The sequence below is a fragment of the Sceloporus occidentalis genome, unplaced genomic scaffold, assembly GCF_023333645.1.
Source record: "Sceloporus occidentalis isolate IW3139 unplaced genomic scaffold, rSceOcc1.0.p SCAF_4, whole genome shotgun sequence".
Classification (NCBI taxonomy): Eukaryota; Metazoa; Chordata; class Lepidosauria; order Squamata; family Phrynosomatidae; genus Sceloporus; species Sceloporus occidentalis.
Genome location: NW_028316984.1, coordinates 77,657,425 through 77,679,955, shown reverse-complemented (window position 1 = coordinate 77,679,955; position 22,531 = coordinate 77,657,425). Strand labels below are relative to the sequence as shown.

The following is a 22,531-nucleotide window of genomic DNA, read 5'->3' as shown; positions in this document are numbered from 1 at the left end:
GAATCCAAATAAAGTTACTTGTGCTCATTGATTTCAGTATAGTACAACAATGAATTAAAATCCCACTGGTTTTAAGCAATACTACATTACAGTTTGGATCCATGGGGGTTTGGTTATGGAACCTGCATGGATATGAAAAAAACCCATGAATAATCATGTTCCATATTATTAAATGGCAGTGATGTGAATGTGCCATTTGTGACACAACTGAAGTGTGTCACAAATATTTGAATTTGCATATCAGAAGTCTGCAGACCTGAAGGGTCAACGGTATAATTTGATTTTACTTGGATCAAGACTTGTTTTAACATCCCCCCCAACATATGTATAAGCTAAGTTAAATAGTTTAAAAATTCCCATATCTAGGATCAAACATTGACCAGAATGGAGTCAAGAAATAAGAATAAGACTAGGAATGGGAAGGGCAGCTATGAAAGAACTGGAAAAGATACTAAAGAGCAAAGACATATAACTGAGCACTAAAGTCAGAATTACCAAGGCCACTGTATTCCTAATTACCATGTACAGATGTGAGAGCTAGACAGTGAAGGAAGCGGACAGAAAATCAACTCATTTGAAATGTGGGTGGTGCCGGAGAAGAGTACTTAGGATACTGTGGACAGCTAAGAAGACAAACAAATAGGTTCTTCAACAGATCAGACCAGAGCTCTTCTCCTTGAAAGCTGGCATCGCGCCACATACCCAACCCCATGGTTATAAAAGAAGACACAGATCACTAGAAAAAGCAATAATGCTAGGAAAGGTAGCAGGTAGAAGAAAGAGAGGAAGACCAGAAAGCAGATGGATAGACTTGATCAGGGGGGTTATGTGCAAGGGTTTGCAGGATCTGGGCAAGGCAGTTGAAGATAAAGATTCTTGGAGATGTCTCATCCACAGGGTTGTCATGTTTCAGAACTGATTCTGAACAACAACAACATGTGTAACCAAGAAATATACTGCCTCGGTAATAAAAGTCAAAGCATTGGATTACCTGATTATTAATTTTTTAATAAAGTACAGAGCTGACATGTTAATTTAATAATATGAAGGGTAAGTGAAATGTAGCACAGGGTAGGGCAGAGGGCAGATCTAGATCTATTGGCACATTACTGGGTGATCATCAATAACATCAATAATGCTTCACAAAGGGGAAAGCAGTAGGAAAGGAGGAAGATCATACTACAGGTTGATTTCTTCAATCAAAGAAGCCATGGTCCTTAGTTTGCAAGGTCTGAGCAGGGCAGTTGTTGACCAGGGACTTTATAGGTCTATTACTCATAGGGTAACCATGAGTCAAATTCATCTTAATGACAAATAATAATAAAGCTGGTTATCGAAATACTCTACCTCACCCTAAATGAAGAACTTTTTTTTTTGCTACAAGGAATGGATCTTGGTGTGGAAGGATGTCAGCAACCAAACAAATGATTGGGTTCAGAATTCCCTAATCCATATATAACATTCCCCCTTCCCCGAGCTCAGGTTGGTGGAGCCTGGAGGTCTAGTAAAAATAAGACTGTTCACGCAAGCCTAAAGTCTTCCCATTGCTTATATAGTTTGAACTAGGGATTATAATTCCCACAAATTAATTAAACACACTGGGATATTTTGTGCCAATGACAAGTTGAGTCCCTGAAACAACAGACACAAGGCCTATATATTCCAGCATCCCGTTTCCAAACAGATGTTTCAAGCAGGACATAACAGAACTACTGCCCTCCTGAACTTTATCTCCCAGTAATAAGCACCCATAGGCACTTTGGTTCCCTGTCATGCCACTTATCAAACTAAATAAGCATCAAATATTGTCAGTTTTCCTTGAAGAAGAGTTACTCCCTCTGGTCAACATTTTCTGCATTTTTCTGTTCTACAATGTCCTTTTTTAGTTGTATCAACCAGAACAGGACACAGCATTACAAGTGTGGGCATATTACAAATTTGGATTCATATGACAAAAGATTTTACTTAAACATTAGGAAGAACTTTATAAATGTAAGAGCTGTTGAAGAGTGAAATAGACTGCATCAGAGAATGACTGACTCTTCTTCTTTGGCGATCTTCAGAGATTGTTTTGCTATTTTCTGGCATGCCTTAGTACTTATTGCTGCATGACAGAGGGTTGGATGCTATATTAGAGTAAAATGAACATAAAACTTTTAAAGGCACGTAAGGACAATTGAAGGCACTCTATACAGAAGTGAGATGTAGTAGCAGTTGAAACAGTACTGTATATCCATTTTTCAGTAATTGCTGCACCTATCAGTTGCTTATTGTATCAATACTATTTAATATTACACATGATCTGATACTCTTAAAAAGTCCAATGTAATAATTTTTCCATCAGTTTTTAGAAAATTGGATGATGGGAAATTATTCACCATGTACTTGAATCTGTACAGAAGAATAAACCTATCTGCAATCCTTTCTAAGCATCTACAATGAATCTACTTTCATACTTTTATTTTTGAAGGATATAATGGGCCATGTTTATGCTAATTTTGGCAAGGAGGAAATAGTGCAAAACCTGGGTTACTACAAAAAGAAGTGAGGAGAAAGCAAAGACACAATTATTTGTAAAAGACGCTGTTCACAATGTTGTTTACTACGTATAGAGAACATACAAACAGGAGCTTTTACTGGGTCCTCAGTAGTCAGTACTATTTATGTAATCATTGTTTTTCTGCTTGTAAATTTAGTTCATTACCCAGGCCTAATATTGGACTAGATCCCTTTCTGGTCCAACATGCTATCAGTTAAACTGATACACCTCTTCCATAAGACACATTTAATGCTGAAGACCACTGGTTGTGCAAAAATTTATTGATTAACTCTGCTTAACTCCTAAAAGGCAATCTATAGATGTTGATCAGGACAGCACTGTACTGTAACCCAAGTAAGTCCAGAGAATTCACCAGGCCACTTGACAGAGTGAAGTCAATCAGCACGTATCCACAGTTCAGGATTCGACAAACTTAGCAACCCGAGTTTAGGTCTTTGTTCTTGGGAGTCCTTCTGTTACTAATGATGTTGCTCTGTATCGTTCACTTTCATATTCCCCTTCATTGGATGCCTTCATTTTCTGGCGGACTTTCAGCTGTTTCAGACGGTTCTTGTCTACTTCTCTCTTAGTGAGGAGGAAAAGGATGATACCAGAGGGGAAGCCAATGGCCCTGAGGAAATAAATATAATCAAGCTAAAAACACATTGCAGCCTGGTGGCAGAATCAGGGACTCTCCATTTATTGAGCGACTCCATTTCCTATCAAAGTCTACCAGCCTGGTCAGTGAGAGCTATCATTTGTTGATGCTGGAAGACCACAGGCTCCTAATTCCTGCAAAAACAAAACAAAACAAAACAAAAAAACAAAAAAAAAACACCCTACTGATCTTCTCATTCTGTTTCACATAAACAAGACTTCCAAAGCTCACATCATAATTAAGTGTTAAAAGGCATTATCTTTACTATGGCTTATCACTTCTTTTGCATTAATAATAATAATAATATAGTTTATTTATACCTCCCGCCTCTCCCACAGATCGAGGCGGGATTACAACCTTAAAAAATACTAAGTAAAATTTACAATCAATACAACCATAAAACACCAATACTGAATTTACCAAGAATTCCTATTAGTTCTCTAAAAATTACAATTTGTCCATTAGCCAACAGAGTCAAGGAAGAGCAGTCGTCATAACCTTTTATATGAAATTCAGTGGATAAGCCCGCCTCTAAGGTACTAATGAGATGGATCTCTTCCAGTAGGTCATTCCATAATCTTGGGGCCACGGCAATGAATGCCTTATGTGAAATTGTCATTAGCCTGATATTATAATATTGTAGTAAGAACTTCCCAGATGTTCTAAGAGTGCGGGGCGGATTATGTAGGGAGAAGCACTCCCGCAAGTAACTCGGACCCAAGCCATGTAGGGCTTTAAATCACCAAACAGAATATGATACCTGGTTGATACTTCATTTTAGTAAAATTTCAGCTAAGACAGTATTTATCTGAGTACAGACACCTTCCCAGGATCCTGGTATTCTCTCACTTTTGAACATGGTCCAGGTATGGAAAGGTTTCATGTCTAAGAACAGGGAACGTGTGGCTCTCCACATGTGGCAAGGTTAAAATTTCCATTAGTGTGGCCAGTAGTAAGGGACAGTAGGAGAATCAATCAAAAAACATTCCCTACTCTTTACTAGTCTTTCTCTCAGATAGGTTTGCCCACCATTTTAGACTACAAAGAGTGACAAGATTAGGAACACCATAAAGATCATAAAACAAACTGAAAAGGCAATGCTCACCAAGCAATACCAACTGTCTTCATGGGGTTCTTGGCTTTCTTGGTGGGAATATATTCCACATCTTCATAGACCTGTCTACCAGGCTGTGACTTTGTCTGTAGTTCTCCCCATATCCTGTGGCTACTGTGGATGGATCTGGCAGACGTTTTGAAAGGCACAATAAAGCTTGCAGCTCGACTCAGAGTGGCAGAAACAAGCCCTGCAAGGGGACAAACTACCGCCATGAAATTGTAGTTCTATTAACAGTTTCATCAAGGTTATCTATCAGTGCTGGCCTCTGGACCCAACAGCAGATCTAAATTAGAATATTCATTCTGCCAATAAGCAAGCAGAGTAACTAAAATTATGTCCTCAAAAATGTGCTTGACAGGCTGATCTTACACACATGTGCCTTACAAAGTTCAGTGAGACTTCTGTTGTTGTTGGTGTTGTTGTGCACCTTCAATTCATTTCCAACTTATGACAACCCCAAAACCCTATTGTGGGGGTTTCCTGGCAAGATTTGTGCAGAGGTTTGCGATTGCCTTCCTGAGACTGAGAACATGTGATTTGTTGAAAGTCACCCAGGGGTTCCATGTCCGAGCCGGGAATTGAACCCTTAATCCAATGCTGAAAACCACTATGGCACACTGGCTCATAACATTACAACTAGGCTGTCTGAAAAGACAACTAATCCAACACTTCATGTTTGTGAGCATACTGCAAAATATCTTTATAAGATGCCTTCTAATTTCCTTTAAAAGACTTGTGAGATTATCAACTCTGTGAAGAAAATAAAAGACATTATAGCACAGTGGCCATTGAAAATGATCATTAAGTGTTCTGTACTTCTGAAAAACAATATACAGAAGGTAATTTTGATGGGCAAAGTTCTCCTCAGGACACAAGTACTGCAGCATGCCACACTCTGCTCCGCATTTTGCTGGTGGGAAGAACAGTTGTTAAATCCTTGATGGATTTAAGAGGATGTTAAAAACTTTCCTTTTCCGTCAAGCTTTCCCCCCTATGAGTTGATGTTTTATTATCTGTTTTTAGATTGTTATTTGATGTTTTAACGCTGTTTTTTGCTGTTTTTATACTGTTTTTTAACGTGTACACCGCTATGATCTTGGAAAAGGAATAGCGGTATATAAGAATAAAGTATTATTATTATTATTATTATTATTATTATTATTATTATTATCCTACAAAATGCTGGGGTTGATAAAAGTTCTTTGGCAGAGAATTCTAAATACACCATGAAACTATAAAACCCAGAATGCCATAGTATGGAGGTATGGCAATTCAGGTGGGATCAATGTGCTATAATTGTGTAACAAAAGACCCTAGACAAGAGAGCACTGTCCTCCTCTGTTTCAGTTTGTCTTAGATCCAAAACACACTGCAGAAATATTCCAGTTCGAGATCACTTTAATTGCCCTGGGTCCCTGCTAGGGAATGCTGGGAATTGTAGTTTACAGTGGCACTAGAATTCTCTGACAGAGATGGCTAAATGTCTCACAAACACTACAATTCCCAGAATTCCCCAGCATTCAGCCAGGGCAGTTAATGCAATCCTCAAACTGAATTATTTCTGCAGTGTGTTTTGGACCTTTGTGAAGGACAACCAACAAGGAAAAATATTTCATCTCATATCTACAGCCTGAATCACTCAAACAAGCAGGCAGTACTGGAGGGCACTGCAATGGGAAGCTAGTCCAGGATCAGAAACCAGAGAGTTTGGAGCTGGACAGGGAGGCCTGCTGTGTCCATTGGTGAGCCATAAAGCTCACTGGATGACATTGGACCAGTCATTCGTGCAGCTACACTGTGGAAATACTGCACGTTGACACCACTTTTAAAGTGCCAGGGACGTAGCCAAGGGGGGGGGGTTCTTGGGGTCCGGACCCCCCACTCCATTAGAAAAATGAATGGTGTGTGCTGCTGCGCCGCTGCACTGAAGCCCCATTATAATGGTGGCACTTAGTCTGGACCCCCCCCCCCCCTTCCTAAAATCCTAGCTACGTCCCTGAAAGTGCTGTAGCTTCATTCTATGGAATCCTGGGATCTGTAGTTTCACAAGCTCTTCAGCCTTCTCTGCCAAAGAGTGCTGGTGCCTCACAAAACTACAAGTCCCAGGGTTCTGTAGGATGGAGCCTATGGCAATAAAGTGGTGTCAAACTGCATTATTCCTACAGTGGAGATGCATCCCCAGTCTAACAGACTTCACAGAGCAGCTTATGGACTCAACAGTGGTTTGAGTGTTGGACTATGACTCTGGAGACCAGGGTTCGAATCTCAGCTTAATCGTGAAATCCAGTGGGTGGCCTTTGGCGAGTCACACTCTCTCAGCCTCAGAGGATGGCCATGGCAAATCTAAAAGAAAACAAGGGGTTTGGAGAAGATGGCCCTTGTGGTCCTTTCCAATTCTATGGTTTCCCTTGATCACTGAAATGAACAGAGAGAAAGAGAGAGACTTTTTGAGAACAGCAGCTCCTCAACATCCATTTATAATATCCTATCCACAAGTGTTGCAAACCTCCTCTGAACAAATCTTGCCAAGAAAACCCCATGACAGGATCGCAATTAAGACACACAACAACAACAACAACAACAACAGCAACAGCAACATGACTAGTTTAGGTTGCAGTCCTCATTTTAACCAAATATATTATTAATTATTATTATTATTATATTTATTTGCATCCCGTTCTTTCCCCAGAAATGGGACTCAGAGCGTGGCTTCACAACATTAAAAAGAACAATACAATGTAAAAAAATACATAGAAATGAGGTTCTTTAAACATGCAAACAGAGATTTATATTTATATAAGCGTGTACATGGATATGAACAAACATATACATCCCTTTCCATTGACTCCTGTCGCTAGCAGACAACCTAGGCTGCGTCCACACTGCAGAAAAAACCCGATTTGACACCGTTTTAACTGTCCTATGGTGGAATTCTGGGAAGAGTAATAAATTCTATATAGCATGGAGCAGTGGCGGTTAAATCGGTCTGAAACCGGCCTATTTCTGCATCCCTGGGGCTTATATTCCCCTTTTTCCTTCCCTACCCTTCATTCGAAGACAAGCAGCCGCCATTTTGGAGAAGCCTTTCTCTCTCTCGCTCTCCCTTCAGTAGCGTCTAGGAGCCTTGGAACTACAACTCCCATGATTCCCTTCGGCGTCCTGGAACCAGAGGCAAAGCTGGGCGGGCAGCGTTCCTAGAAAATGGCGGCTGCGCTGAAGCGAACTGCCTGTAGTGCTCGGCACGTGACAGGGACGCAGGAGGGCGGTCCTGATTGGCTAGGGCGGTTTCCCGCTCTTCGGTGATTGGTCCTGGGGCGTTGGCTCCGCCTCTCTCTCTCTCTCTCTCTCTCTCTCTGGAGGGGAGGGTGTCAGGCGTGTGTGGTGGAAGCAGGCAGCATGGCGGCGGCCGGGGACGAGGCAGGGCTGGAGCCGGCCCCAGAGGGGTCTCCCTCGCTCTTGCTCATGGCAGGCGGCGGGGAAGGGGAAGGGGAAGGGGAGGCCGAGGAGATCGTGGAAGTGGTGGACCTCGGGCCCCCCGGACCTGGTAAAGAGGGAGATGCGCTGACACGGGAGTTCAGGGTGGTGTGAAAGGGGAATGGGGATAAGGAAATCACGTGTCGCCCCTTTTGATTTCTTTCCCTTATTATTCATTCTCACATATTGACATCTCTTTCCATTCCTGGCGAGGGGAGGGAGGGCTGACACGGGAGTTCAGGCGTTGTGTGAAGGGGGAATGGGGATAATAAGAGGCATATGTGTCTCCTTCCTTTTATTTCCCCCCAGTTCATGTTCATTTCCCATATCTTCACATATTTGCCTTCAGAGCCTGGTGATCTTGCCTATTCTGCTTTTGTCATCCCAAAGTATCTTCCTGATACACTGCAAATGGTCGCCACTTTCAATACAGAGAAGCGTTTTTGACTGCCTGCCCTTTCTGTGTGTTTGGGAGAACACATCTTTTTCTATTCATATTTATCTTTCTCAGTATTGTTTATGTTCCGTATTCTCACACATTTACATCGCTTTCCAACCTATTTATGCCTTTGCATCTTTTACCAGCGCAGTTGTGTGACAACCCCTATCCTTGCAAACCAAATCCTTTCCCATAAAGTTGGATGTATTTGTACGCCTGTTTCTGGCTGGCATGCAAGTATCGCAATATCTGGGAAAGTATGGATTTCAGTATCATAGCCTGTGCGTTAACTTGCTGATTATGTTGAGCCTTAGGTAGATCTGTATGAAGATTCAGACTTCATTAGTCAGTTCTCCATCTCCAATGGTGAACTCTACTTCTGACAGTACCTTTGCGAACTGGTGATTTTAGCACTGTGGCTTCTTCCAATGTCATGAAGTACTAATATAAAAAGCTTCCACTCACTGGTTTATGGGAAGGGTATGCTGTTGTTGTTCACTGCCTTCAAATCAAATTCGACTCATGGCAGCCCTGTGGGTGAGACACCTCCAAATCCTCTGTTCTCCACTATTCTGCTCAGGTCTGGCAGACTCAGGCCCATGACATCCCTAATTGAGTCTCTCCATTTGCTGTGTGGTCTTCCCCTCTTTCTACTGCCTTCTAGCATCATTAGCTTTTCTGACTGATCATTTATCCCCATAATGTGGCCAAAGTACAACAGCCTCAGTTTGATCATCCAGGGTGAGTTCAGGCTTGATCTATTCAAGGACCCATTCATTTACCTTTTTGGCCAGCTACAATATTCTCAGTACTTTTCTCCAGCACCACTTCTCAAATGAGTTGGTTTGCTTCCTATCAACTATACTATGTTGAAATCCAGAGGATCTAATAGACTGGGTTCCCTTCTTTCAAGGAATGGGAGAAGGATGAGATGTTCGTTTATGTTTTCCTCTCCTATGTGTACTGCTTTCTAGGAATCAAGTAAATCAGTCCCTGCCTTGGGGAATGTTGTCTGTCTGTCTGTTGATCTATCTAGTGGTAAAATTCAAAGATATAGCCATGTTACGTCTGTAGAATCAGTAAGTAGAGAGATCTTGTAGCACCTTTGAGACCAAATGCATCTGAGGAAGAAGACTTAAGTCTATGAAAGCTCATGCTGCCACCTTCTTTCAGTTAGTCTCAAAGGTGCTACAAGATCTCTCTACATATTTATCTCTCTGTCATTCTTCTGCCTTTACAGCTGGAAAGGCTCTTGCTGTAATTTGCATGTATATGCCTTCAAGTCACCAGCTGACTTACGGCAACCTCATGAATTTCATAGGGTTTTCTTAGGCAAGGAATCTTCAGAGGTGGTTTTGCCAGTTTCTTAGTTACCAGTAAACATGACAATCCATCCTCTCATGTCAAAACAGACATGAAAGATGGGGGTCAGGAGGGGAAATTAAGGCAAAAAGAGACCGACACATGTTTTTCAATTGATCAGAACAACATTTCTAGACCTCATGGCACAGAAGGGCACTGGATCTGAAATATTTGCAGGTGGAAATTCTCAACCTCTGGTTTTGGATTGGTGTGTGGACCTTTGAGGGGCATATTCCTCTTCCTCCAAATTTAATTTGTTTTGTGTGAGATACAGCAGATACATTGCAATGATACTGCGAAGGAAGAGCTTGATGCTGAGTCATTTCAAAAACCTGTACTTTTTTTGTCTTTTTTGACAGATGATCTGGCTGATGAGATGGAAGATGTGGATCTAGATGAAGAGCAGGGTGCTTGGGAGGCAGATGAGGAAGATGAGGGAGTGGAGGAAGGCATGGAGGCCCAAGATGACAGCGAGGTCACCTTCTCCAAGCATACTGGTGAGCTAGAAGAGCAGATTTTCTACTTCATTACCTGCTTTCCCTGGTTCTTACATTCCCATTTAATGTGACATCTAGTAGAGACTATGTGGTGTTTTGTTGTTGTTGTTGTTGTTGGATGGCTGGACTGCAGTGGGAGCCCAGAACACTCCTCCCAATGTACTGAAAGAAGTCATGTCGGCTAACTGTTCCTGTGATTAGTATTTATTGCAGTTAAAAATATTATGCCATCCCCAAGTTTGAGAGCTATGTAAGGGAGTTTCATGTGTGATGCCTCACTCGCCTTCTTGTGTTCATCAGTGTGTTGTTGTCTGAATATGCCTAACATACATTTTGTTGACAAAAATTCTAGCATGGAGTTTGCCACTCACCTGTTTCTAATTGGCATGTATGTTGTCTGTTGTCAGGCAGCCTTCTAGATTACAGCCTTGTAACGACAATTTAAATCCAGGCTTGGCAACTTGACTTGCTCCTGTCAAATTTTGCTATCTCTTCTTCTTGTCTTAAAGGGCTATGGTCCCTTGAGTTACAAAGAGAACAGGATCATTTGTGCAATCCCTTTAGCATTGTAATTACAAGGAAGGACTGTAGCTCAATCTCCTTTTTCTTCTTTGATTTTTCTGAGTCCTTACTGTGAAAAAGAGACAGCTGCACATATTTAATGTCAGGGAATGGGAATGTGTGGCCCATGGATACTGGGCATGCTGATGGGAATTTAACTTGAACATTACTGGCAATATGTTTCCTATCCCTGCCCTATTCTCATTGGGTTGTGTTGCTAGTTTGAAAACTGTTGGGGCTGTTGGCTTCAAGCAACCAAGGCAATACCTTGAGATAGCAAGAGATTACAGTGATCCAACGGTCTCTTGGATCCTTTTGATATGTTTTGTCTGGTTGCTTCCCATGCAATCTGATATAGTTAGTTGTGTGACATGTTTACTTTGTTTTCATTATTCTCCTCAGCTTCTGTTTTTTGTGTCAGCCTCGATCCCAAGACCAACACACTGGCAGTGACAGGCGGTGAAGACGATAAGGCCTTTGTGTGGCGCCTCAGTGATGGAGACCTCCTTTTTGAATGCTCAGGTGAGTTATCCCAAATTGGGCACTCTGCTGGAGGACAGCATGCAATAACTGTACTTGACTGGGGTCTAAAAATAGTTTTAAAAACAGATTGTTCTCTGTATCCTCAATAGAAATTCTTCAGCATATGATTAAATAGGAGGAAGTAGAACATGAGATTTTGACCTATATTTTTAGGTGATTTCCCCCACTTTTTTTTCTTTTTCTTTTTTTACCTTTTGTTTTCACAGATATTTTAATTGTAGTGGACACATGGAGATGACATTACCAGGAGCATAGTCAAGTGTGACAGTTTTTAAAAGCTGAAATTATAGCCTCGATTTCCCGAGTCCTTGGCTGTATCTTTCCAGCTCTTGTTTAAAAAATGTGTACAGCACCAAAACATGATCTTTTTGTTTTTCTCCCTAGGTCACAAAGACTCTGTCACTTGTACTGGGTTCAGTCATGACTCCACCTTTGTGGCCACAGGCGACATGAGTGGATTGATCAAAGTCTGGAAGGTGGACACCAAAGAGGAAATCTGGTCTTTTGAAGTGGGTGATTTGGAGGTGAGAAATGGGGTTTGTGAATTCCAGGGGAAAAGTTTTTCATTACAAAGATAATTCTGTTTTCCAGGTGGAAATCACTATGATGAATACTTGGACATAAGGCAGGGGTTATCTGAGGAACCCAAAAAATAGCAATCTGACTGGTTCCCTTGAGCCCAGGAAAATAATGTGTTTGCCATTTGACCATTGGACTATGATTCTAGGAGACCAGGATTTGAATTCCCTACTCAGGCTGCATCTGCATTGCAGAAATAATTCAGATTTACACCACTTTAACTGCTATGGCTCAATGCTATAGAATTCTGGGAACTGTAGTTTTGTGAGACATTTAGCCTTCTCTGTCAGAGTGCTTTGGTATCACAACAAACTATGATTCCCATAGCATTGAGCCTAGTCAATTAAAGTGGTGTCAGATGACTATTTCTGCAATGTGAATGCAGCCTCAAGTAAAGAAACCCACTGGGTGATTTTGGCTAAGTCACACTCTTTCAGCCTTAGGAGTAGGCAATGGCAAATCTCCTCTGAATATATTTGGGCAAGAAACCCCTGTGATAGGGTCTCACTAAGTCATAGTTGACTTGGAGGTCATAACAACAAGTGATGTAGAACTTAAAAGGAAAATATGAGTTGACAAACAAACCCTGAATTCAGATGGCACTTCTAAAGAGATGTTGGTTCTTGAATAAGACTTTATTGACCACATGACTAAACAGCCAGATTCTTTCAGTTCTGCATCCTTCTTAATCTTTTCTTCTTCTTTCTTTTTTCCTGCTCTGCTTCTAGTGGATGGAGTGGCATCCTCAATCGCATGTCCTTCTGGCTGGCACAGCAGATGGCAATTCCTGGATGTGGAAGATTCCCAGTGGGGAGTGCAAGACTTTCCAAGGGCCAAACTGCCCAGCTACATGTGGCCATGTCCTTCCTGATGGTGAGCAGCAGTGCCTGAATTGTGGGAATGGGTTGGCAGAACTACTGCAGGAGTGAGAGAAGATTTTGTAAAGTTTAACTTTTCTAGGTATAACTCCCCATTGCATTATACACTGAAAATTAGCAACAAGTTTTTAGAAACAGATGTTCCTAATCCTTGCTCTCTCCATCTCCATTTTTAAATACTATAACTCTCATAATCTCTCACATCTAGATATGCTAGCCAAAGATGATAGATCCACCATTGCCCACCACAGATTAGACATTTTGAGTTGGGAAGGGCTCTTGGGTGTCCTTAGAAAAATGCTGAAAGTTTACATGGGTATGATAACGATTGACTAACATAAAGCTTCTCTGTGCAGGAAAGAGAGCTGTGGTTGGCTATGAAGATGGGACAGTTCGCATCTGGGATCTGAAGCAGGGGAGCCCACTGCATGTTCTTAAAGGTACCCACATTTTTCTTTTCATGAAGGACAGAGTTGGGAGGGACCCACAAAACCATCTTACCCAACTTTTCCTGCTCATACAGAATACCCGCTGCTACAATAGTGACTCTACAGTCGGTAGTGACTAGACATTCTTGTCAAGGAAAAACCTTTACCTTTACAACATCCTCAATATGGGGGTCTGTATAACTGTTTTGAAATCCTTGTTTCAACTTTCCTATTGTCATATACAGCCAAAAGGCAGGAATGGCATTTAGATATTTTACTTGGGTGATCATAATACTTGCTTGAGAAGACTTATGAAGTTCAGAAGCAGCTTTGTTCATGGAATGTAGATGGCTTCCATAAAACATGCAGAATCTCAAAGCATTTCCCAGACTGGCCAACTAAAAAGTCCATTAGTGGACAACCTATATACGATTTCATCTGTGTGGCTTGGTGTGTTTGCATCCTTTGTTTGTGGCTGAAGAACATCACAAAGGCCTCAACAGAATTGGAACAGGCTGGTGTCAGGGACATCAACAGATCTTTCTCTGTCACTAGGTTGTTGATTTAGTAGGAAAGTTACAGGTCTGCATTTCTGATGAAATCATATTGCCTATGTGGCCTTGAGGTCATTTTAACCCATATAAAGTACTAATGCTGTAGCATTGGGACTGCAGGGTATGGTGAGTGAAGGCATTGGGACAGAGAGAGAGTGGAGGAGGAAATCTGTCCACTTGCCATACATCCCTTTGTAACTGGTTTTGTGCTCCCCCCCCCCCCCAATTTCTTTATAACAACTTCTAGGTCAGGATGGCCACCAGGGCCCTTTGACATGTGTGGCCAGCAATAAGGATGGCAGCCTAATCCTGACAGGCTCTGTTGACTGCCATGCCAAGCTGGTGAACTCTGCAACAGGCAAGGTGAGTGCCTTCTTCCTCTCCAGGCAGAGGCAAAATGTGGCATTTCAGCTGAGGATGTGTTTTAAAAACCACTTTATTGATGATGATGATATTATTATTATTATTATTATTATTATTATTATTATTATTATTGGGTTTGTATAGCTAAGGGAAGATTGGGTGATTTCTGCTTGTCACTGGTCTTTAGGTTTGGTAATTTGCTTGTGCCATGGTGAGTAGGGAGCCAGCATATGGCAAGTGAGGTGGTCCTAAGGCTTCCTTTGGAGCTGGAGCGAATGAAGACTTAAATGAAGAGCTGAAGTCTATCTCCCTACACAGTTCTAACAGTTTGACTGCAGCCTGGGTTTCTTTGGGCTCAGTGTTGGCTTTACATAGAAGCAAACCATAACAAGTTTCCAATTCCTGTCTCTGGTTTGGAGGTAGGGAGGCAGAGATGGAGAAATATAGTTTACCTCTATGCTTAATGGCTATTCTGACCTTGTAATATCAGTTAGCCAAAGAAGCAGAACAAAGCTTTCTTTGCCATCACCCTGAAGTTATCACCCTGGCAGAGATCTGAACTGTTTTGGGGGACAGAGGCAGAAGTGTCATAATTTCTAGCCATCTTTCTTGATCAAATAAAGAAATAATAGTCACACTGCCTGTTCCCAGTGCTCCTGTTCTTCTTGATCTTTTTCAGTTGAACAGTGGAGCGAGGGAACATAACTCTTTGAATTTGGCTGTTTTGAGGATGCAGACTAATGGAAAGAGCAGGGAGGAGGGCAGCACCAGAAGGAAATGAATGTGGGCATGTTATGCATATTGTCAATAGGGCAATGTGGGGGCTAAGGTTATTTGGAGCTGGAACGGGACCAGAAATTACTGTATGTCTTACCATTAGATGGCACTGTACTTTCCACGGTGAGTGTGGTCTGAGGATTTATATGATGTCTCTGTAGGATCTTGTTTTCTGCCCTCCATGGGATCAAAGTTTGAAATTACAAAGAGGAAGAGGAGACTTTTTTTTGGTCATATGCTATATTTTAGAGATATGTCATGAGATTATGGACAAAATCTTATTGTCACAGAAAGTTGGGTTCTAATGGCAAAAAGACTCTGGGTGGTTAAACTGGTCAAAACCTGGTCTTGGGTAGTGTGTTGCTTTCCAGATTTCCTGCTGCATTGTTTTTAGCCAACTTCAAAGGTTCTTCAAAAATTCTTTGAATTCTGCTAGTGTGTCAATGCTTGTCCTAGCTCCGTAACCAGAGACTCTGCTTTGCATGTTGAATGTGAGAAGTATCTATCATTGTCCATCTCTCTTACAGGTTGTGTCTGTGTTCAAAGCAGAGAGCACCCCCAAGCCTTCAGTGGGAGAAGCTGAGGAGGCTGAGTCCAACTCTGTGGAGTCACTGGGTTTCTGCAGTGTGTAAGTATTAGAGGGGAGTAGATGCTGGTGGTGTGTGCTTGGAATCATGGGCAAAGAACTGTGTAAAGCAAGTTATAAGAAAACGTTTTCTTCCATCTTGCTGTTGCAGGATGCCATTGGCAGCTGTTGGCTATTTGGATGGGACCTTGGCCATTTATGACATTGCTACACAGACTCTAAGACACAAATGCCAGCATGAGGTAATGGAGAAGAGGAGACTTGATGTCACATGGGACACTGGAGAAATGGGTTGCCATGAAGCTCTCTGAATTGCAGACTCATGAGAGGAAGAAATAGGTTTTACTCAGGATCTAACAACGAGAGAGTGCAGCTTACAGTTATAGTTGTGTGAGCTTGCATTCCAACCCTGCTGGGGGCAGGAGCTCCAGATCAGTATTCTGCCTCCTCATAACTACCAGAAACTGCAAAGCTATGATGGGATGCTTCAGAAACCTGATCCAAGTTCATGGTGTGCAATAAGGAGCTGGTGGATAAAGGTTCCATCATCTGCTCCTTCTAGAGGAGAGAGGAAGAATGCAATACTAAATCCAAATAGCCACTTCAGAGACGATTTTGGTTTTGGAGAAGTATATGTTGTTGCTGTTACAGTTTATGGAATGCTGGCACTATCAGTGGAAAGACTTAAGAATATGAAGGGCCATGCTTCATGCTGAGAAGGGAGGAATGCTGAGAGTCTGCTAATGTCCATTCTCTTTGTGTTTCCAGTCAGGAATTGTACAGCTCCTGTGGGAGGAAATTGCACCTGTGGTTTACACCTGCAGCCTGGATGGGGCTGTATCCCTCTGGGATGCTCGTTCAGGCAAGCTGATCAGTGAGTACCGGGGTCACTCAGCTGAAATCTTGGACTTCGCTTTGAACAAGTGAGTGGCAGGATGCTAAAGATGTTTTTTGGTAAGGAGATGTTGGTTCAGAGAGGGAAGAAGTGCTGGATAGAGGGAGAATGAGAGTGATAAACACCATAAACTGAGATGTAGAGGGCACTGGAAACTTGTGCTGGGAATATTGGTTCAGGAGGGCAATGTGGTAGAGCTGAGCAGATTTGGAGGCATATTTATCTGTTTCTTTAAAGTATATATTTATTGCCTGTGAGGTTACTAGGAATTCTGACATTATGTACAACAGCTAAAAACATTGATATCATTAAATGTAGATACATAAAACAGATACAAAAATGTTTAAAAACAGACTGAAGCAATTTGTCATAACATAGTTTTAAAAGTCCTCCCAAACAGTTAAAAATAATAAACCCTTTGGTTTAAGGGTTTATGAGCCTATTTAATAATATCATCTTAGCTGCCAATTGGAAGTTAAAGAATGATGGAGGCATTTTCTGGCAATAGGGTTGCCTGGTGAGGAAAAGCCAGGACTTTCCAAAATGCTGTTATGCATAGCTGTGCAGTATTTTTCTCCTTTCTGTGCTCTTTATTTGTTGTTGTTGTTGTTGTTGTGTGCCTTCAAGTTGTTTCTGACTTAGATAGCAACTCTATCATGGGGTTTTCTTGACAAGATTTGTTCACAGGAGGTTCACCATTGCTTTCCTCTAAGTCTGAGAGTCTGTCACTTGCCCAAGGTCACACAGGGGGTTTCATGGCCAAGCTGAGAATCGAACTCTAGTCATAGTCCAACACTCAAATTACTAAGCCACACTGCTCGTTGTTCACATTTTAAAAAACAAACCTTGGTAGACACATTCCAGTGGTTGTTCTCACAAAGGTCAGTAGAGGTCCAGTAAAGTGGTAATATGTGGTGCGGCAGAGAGTATAGTGGGCTTGGGCTAGGAATATACCTTGGATTGAGAGGTTGTACTTATTGTGAAGGCTCTGGGATGGTAGGAGGAACAATCCATTTTCCTTGGGTTTATCTCCATGCATCGCAGATGGCCCTCTTAGAGATAAACCCAAGGAAAGTGAATTGTTCCACCTGCCATCCTGAGAATGCCTTGGCTATCTTGGGATTGGTTATGTCTTTCTGGCCTTTGGCTCACCTGTAAAATGTGGAACATTACTATCTGGCTGACATGGACCATGTAAAGAGGAATGCAAGATGAAGAGTGATACATCGTACATTTAGCTAGGAGCATTATGAAGTCAGAAGAGCTTGCTTCAGAGTAAATATGGATAGCACTAGACAGTAAAACTGCTGTAGCATATTATGATGGGAATAGCCAGGGCTATTGTTGAGGTCTTTATTTGCTAGAGTTTTCAGTGGTCAGCTTTTACTACTGTTACCAGTTTTTTCTTTCTGGGCTTTGCTACTTTGTTTCTTCTTTTAGGTAGTAACACTTTAATGAGTTGTGTCTAGTCATATTTTTAGAACTTTTTGGAAAGGTGAGATATAAATATTTTAAATAAACCCATTTCCCTTGTCCTTTTTCCTTTCAGAGATGCTTCCATTGTGGTTACCACTTCTGGCGATCACCAGGCCAAGGTGTTCTGTGTGCAGCGCCCTGACCGCTAACAGTGCTTCACTCAGGCAGAGACTGACACTGTGGAGAAACAAGCCCATGTGGATGCAGGCAGCCATGCCAGCAGGACTATGGCGGGGTGGGCAGGGTTAGTGTAATCATGTCTCAGGGGGCATCTAACTTTGTATTTCCTTTGAGGGGAAAGTTTTGCCATCCTGTGTCTCTTCATGGTACCAGGTCTAATTTCTCAAGTTTTGTAGGAGGAGTTTTAAAATTAACTCACAAACCTGGGGCTTTGTTGAGCTTCAAAGCTGGGTGAACGCATTATACTTAGAAACAGTTGGTCAGCGTGATTGTGGTGAGGAAGACGTGACATGCCTCAGAAATGCCCCTGGATTTCTCCCAAATTGAGGAATGGCTTCCACTTTTGAAGAAGTGTGCCAAGTCCCTGGTGATCAGGGCTATTGTCTTCCATGTTCCTCCTTATTAGCTGGAGCAGGTGAATGGCTTCACAACTACTGAAAAGAGAAGGAAGCTTGTCCTTTCCTCTGTTGAAACCTTTGCCCCATGGTTTGTCTAAGCAAATCATGTGTTTGTGTGATAGGAGATCAGCTGCTCATAAAATGATGATTCCCAAGACGCATTCAGCAACCATCAGAACTCAGGTTAAAACTGAATACATCCACCAAGCCTTGGGTACTGGATCTGTCCAACAACAAGAGCAGCAGCAACACAACCTGTTCAAATAATCACACCCACCTTTGCTGTCCAAAGACACTATAATGAAATAAAAAAGAAGGCAATCATCTTAAAGCCACGTTTTGCTTCTTGATGTCCCAGCCATAGTTTTCTGTTGTCCTCTTATGTACCTGTTAAGCTGGAAAGAGGAACTGATTGCATATAAACAAATCAGGAGGAAAGTACCTGTTGTTCTCCCAACCCGTTTCTTGATCTCAATGGCAAAAGCTGAGTTGGAGGCTATGTTGCATAACGTTCAGGGGTACCTGGTTTATTATAGAGCTAGGGCTTGTTCCTTTGCAACCATATGTGTAAATATAGGTACGGTTGTTGTAGGCAACCTATCAGATTTTTTTTTTAATACTGTGGTAGCCTTGGCAGGAGATGTTTGAATGATGAGCCAAGACTTTTAGAATGCTTGCTGGCTGAGTGTGAGAAGAAAGATTGCCTAATTGTGGACACTATATTTGCCTATTTCTCCTTAAAGGACATCCATTGCTCTTGTGATGAGGGAAGCAGAGGAGAAAGGAAAGGAAAATCTTTGAGAGGGGGCTTGAGACACTTTTTGTAAGGACTCTGACAGAAATATTTGCTGAAGAATATATCCTGCCCCACAATCATTAATGTCACTTTAGTGGCTGGCTGGGAAATTTTGGGAGTTGTAGCCCAAAACATGTTGACCTTTCCTAGGTGTCACTTACCAGTTGTAGGTGCAGGGACTCCTGAGAAGCAGTGTGCTGATGGAGGGAGCACCATGCAATATTCATCCTGCTTTCTGAGATGAAAATTTGCTGGTTGAATGTTGTAACTGCAGGTCCCACAGGCAGCTTCCAGGCTTGTGTGTTTTTTGTTCAGGGAACAAAATGGTTGGGGGCTTTTTTGCAGCAGTATGATATAAAAAGTGTGGGAGACAGGAAAGATGTGAAGATAAATTGTGTGGCTTTAGGAACAGAAGGATTCTTACTAAGAGGTATATTTTAGGATCTGCTGGGATGGAGGAACCAAAGCTAGAATGATCTGTCCCACCAGTGGGAGGCAATAGTGTGTCATTTGGATGCTATAGAAATGACACTTCAGTGATTTAAAAGAGGTCTGGAAAATACTCATTTGTACCCAACGTCCTCTTCATCCTTCATGGGGATTCATTTATATTTTGGTATTTGGTAGGGCTTCACTTGAAACATTCGGTTGGAAACAGAGTTACTCACTTATGGCATCATGACTTGAAATCTTTCTGATGACAAATGGCAACCATGGTGTTAAACCTAATATTATGTGAGCAGATTTCTCAGGCAACAGGAGCTTTCCTTCCCCTCATCTCTTGTGCAGCCTCATTTCACCTCTCCAAGGTCTACTCTGTAGGGTCCCCCAATCCCATGAGCAGATTGGGGAGAGGTATACATGGGGACTGAAGGAGAAAGGGGGGATTCATTTATGAGCAATGACAGCATCAGGTGTAAGCCATGATTTTAACATTTCTGGGAAGACTGGAAAAGTACTCAAACTTTTCCACAAAGAAAGCTGCTTTCCCATGTCGCTCCCCTTTGCACCACTACTCTAGAGAAAAAATGTTGCATAGTTGTCTGTTAAGGTGTCAATCAAATAGTTTTCATTGTGAACCCTTGTTTTGGTGGAGCCAACCAAAATAATATGAAGTTCATAATCTTTGCTTTTTGCTATCTGTGGACAAAACCTCAAACTGAATTGCACTCCTGCTTCTTGGTTTCTACCTAAATATATTTATCTGTTTTAATCAGGATGAATCTCATCCTTTATTTCTGTTCTGAAGGGACCTTCTGCCCCATCTTATGTAGATGCTATCTGGATAAGATAGGCATCTCCACTTTTTAATTTCATCATCTTCCCACTCACTTTCTTAAGAAGTAAAATGATGTTTATCTTGAAGGCTTATGCAGTGGAGCAGTGGTTTGAAGTAAGGAAGTGCTGTCATCATCTCAGCCTGCTTGCTTAGCACAGTTGACCTTGAGGGATGGGAAGAATGTAGCTTTAATTTCCTTTGTCCTTTCTGAACTCATCACCAGATGGTATGTTGACTGCAAATGATCATGAAATCAGTAGAGTCCAGTGTTATGACGGGATGGATACATGTTAGTTGTGGTTTTGCTGTGATTATCTTTACCAGCCTTAAGTTCATTTCATCCTGTTTCCTCATGAATTTGCAGTATTTTAAAGAAAGGTCACCATGAAAATTTATATGTATTTCTCCAAACAGAAATATCTTTGTACACAGTTTCATGTTTATATATGCATTTTTGCAAGTTGTTTTCCCTAATTCAATGCATTTTTGTACATTGTTTTAATGAATATATCCAGGTTTTGTGCACACACTCCCATTATATAGACAACTTTGTACGTATTTTTATTAGAAAATTGCAGTGCAAATTATTTTTAAAATGTAAATACTGTATGGGCATAATGGCATTTGGCATATTGCACAAAGGTGTGCATTAGGTAAGTTTACAATAAAAGTCAAGCACACTTCATTCTTAGTTATGTCCATAATCCAGAAGAACTACCCACACATTACGGCCTTTCTGCTGGTCTGCTCTTAAGGCTCTAATGTGACTTGCCCTCCTCAGCTTCTGCCTCTGCTGAAAGGATTTCAAGGCATCTGTAATTTTCTCAGGGAAATCCTTGTCCTATGGGGTAATTTACCATACTTAAGACATGACATGAAAGATCCTTTCATTCACAGTACATTTCTTTGTTCCATGGTTGGTGTTCCTTCGCTTATAAGGGACCTCAGGGGTTCACATGGATTGCCAATACAACAACAGAAGTGGCCAGAACCCCTCTTCTACCTTTGAAAAGTGCATTTTTGAAATGGTGAATTGCCACTCCTAGAGGCTTCTGGGAAAGGGAATTCACTGCTTTTCTTTTGGCCAGAAAAGGGCTGTCTTTAGAGATTCAAGGGCCACAAAAACAGGTGAGGAGTGGGGACATTAAGTAGTCTCTGGGATGCAATTTGGCCACTCTTCTCATGGGATCAGAGATCACATGTGGTACAGCCTTCCTGGCATTCAGTTTAAAATTTTATATGTCTTAAAATTCAGAAGAGGGAAAACAGATTTGAATGTATATTTGAATAAGTGTTGGTGTGAGAATGACCCAAATGTACTCTTCCTGCCCCCCGCCATACGCATACCAAGAGAAAGGTTAAATTAGAACTCTTTATTTTGAATAGCAGCTTCCTAATGGATGGAGATGGTGATGCATGGATACATTAAACACAGAAACTCCCCACATCTGAACTGTATTTCCAGTTTTCCCAGTAGATAAGACCCCCACATCCTGTAGTTTGGGTTATGCTGGAGGGTGCCAGTCTGTAAACACCTGACATAGGTTCATGTATATAATCATAATTTGGGGGATTGGGTAGCATTTCTAGCAACCTTGCAGTGTTATGTTCAGTAGTTCCATCATAGCTATAACCATGCAAGCACTTCCAGTCCCCTTGCAGTTTCTGGAAGGCTGGAAGACTTTCTTGTATGTTTATAAAAGCCTTTTACTGCAACAGTGCAAATCAGAAAATTACTCTGGCCTGTTACAGACAGCCAAAATAAAGCTGCTTCGAGTCACAGTGGAGGTATGGTGTTTCAATGATGCATGCGTCCTAAGAGTCCAGAAGCCACACCAAAGCCACGCTCCAGTCCTTAGGTATGGAGTGTGGCTTTGGTGCGACTTCTGGACTCTTAGGACGCATGCATCATTGAAACACCATACCTCCACTGTGACTCGAAGCAGCTTTATTTTGGCTGTCTGTAACAGGCCTCTGATTTGTTTTCATCTTTTCAAGAAATACAGGATTATCTGTAATCTTTTAAATGCATTGTGATGTTAATCCAACTCCTTTGACCTGTGGTTCATTTGGAGTCATATAGTAAACACAACTGACACACCTGTGTATCTTTTGCCTTGCTTTTGATACAAGAACAAACATGAAGTTTGTG

The 22,531-nt window shown here is 41.7% G+C and overlaps 2 protein-coding genes across 2 annotated transcripts; one reads left to right on the top strand and one right to left on the bottom strand.

Annotated features, from left to right (window-relative positions):
- Positions 1–2,802: 2,802 nt before the first annotated feature.
- LOC149314023 (uncharacterized) lies at positions 2,803–7,470 on the bottom strand. The gene is made up of 3 exons (XM_089523355.1): positions 7,359–7,470; positions 4,303–4,501; positions 2,803–3,170 (listed from the first exon to the last, which is right to left on the bottom strand). The coding sequence occupies exons 1-3, from the start codon at positions 7,384–7,386 to the stop codon at positions 2,987–2,989; spliced, it is 411 nt and encodes a 136-aa protein (XP_089379481.1). The 5' UTR covers positions 7,387–7,470; the 3' UTR covers positions 2,803–2,986.
- Positions 7,471–7,687: 217 nt separating this feature from the next.
- On the top strand, positions 7,688–21,064 carry LOC149314022 (angio-associated migratory cell protein-like). The gene is made up of 11 exons (XM_089520367.1): positions 7,688–7,858; positions 9,949–10,086; positions 11,050–11,169; positions 11,575–11,714; positions 12,498–12,642; positions 13,004–13,087; positions 13,877–13,992; positions 15,297–15,397; positions 15,507–15,597; positions 16,124–16,278; positions 17,800–21,064. The coding sequence occupies exons 1-11, from the start codon at positions 7,711–7,713 to the stop codon at positions 17,873–17,875; spliced, it is 1,314 nt and encodes a 437-aa protein (XP_089376493.1). The 5' UTR covers positions 7,688–7,710; the 3' UTR covers positions 17,876–21,064.
- The last annotated feature ends 1,467 nt before the right edge of the window (positions 21,065–22,531 follow it).

Excerpts from the sequence above, each read along its gene's own strand:
- LOC149314022 (XM_089520367.1), top strand. The coding sequence starts at position 7,711 with ATGGCGGCGGCCGGGGACGAGGCAGGGCTGGAGCCGGCCCCAGAGGGG. Across the intron at positions 10,087-11,049 it reads CACCTTCTCCAAGCATACTG|CTTCTGTTTTTTGTGTCAGC; the intron begins GTGAGCTAGAAG and ends TATTCTCCTCAG. Across the intron at positions 15,598-16,123 it reads GACACAAATGCCAGCATGAG|TCAGGAATTGTACAGCTCCT; the intron begins GTAATGGAGAAG and ends TTGTGTTTCCAG.
- LOC149314023 (XM_089523355.1), bottom strand. The coding sequence starts at position 7,386 with ATGGCGGCTGCTTGTCTTCGAATGAAGG. Across the intron at positions 4,502-7,358 it reads TGCTTGTCTTCGAATGAAGG|GGCTTGTTTCTGCCACTCTG; the intron begins GTAGGGAAGGAA and ends GTCCCCTTGCAG. Across the intron at positions 3,171-4,302 it reads AAGACAGTTGGTATTGCTTG|GGCCATTGGCTTCCCCTCTG; the intron begins GTGAGCATTGCC and ends TTATTTCCTCAG.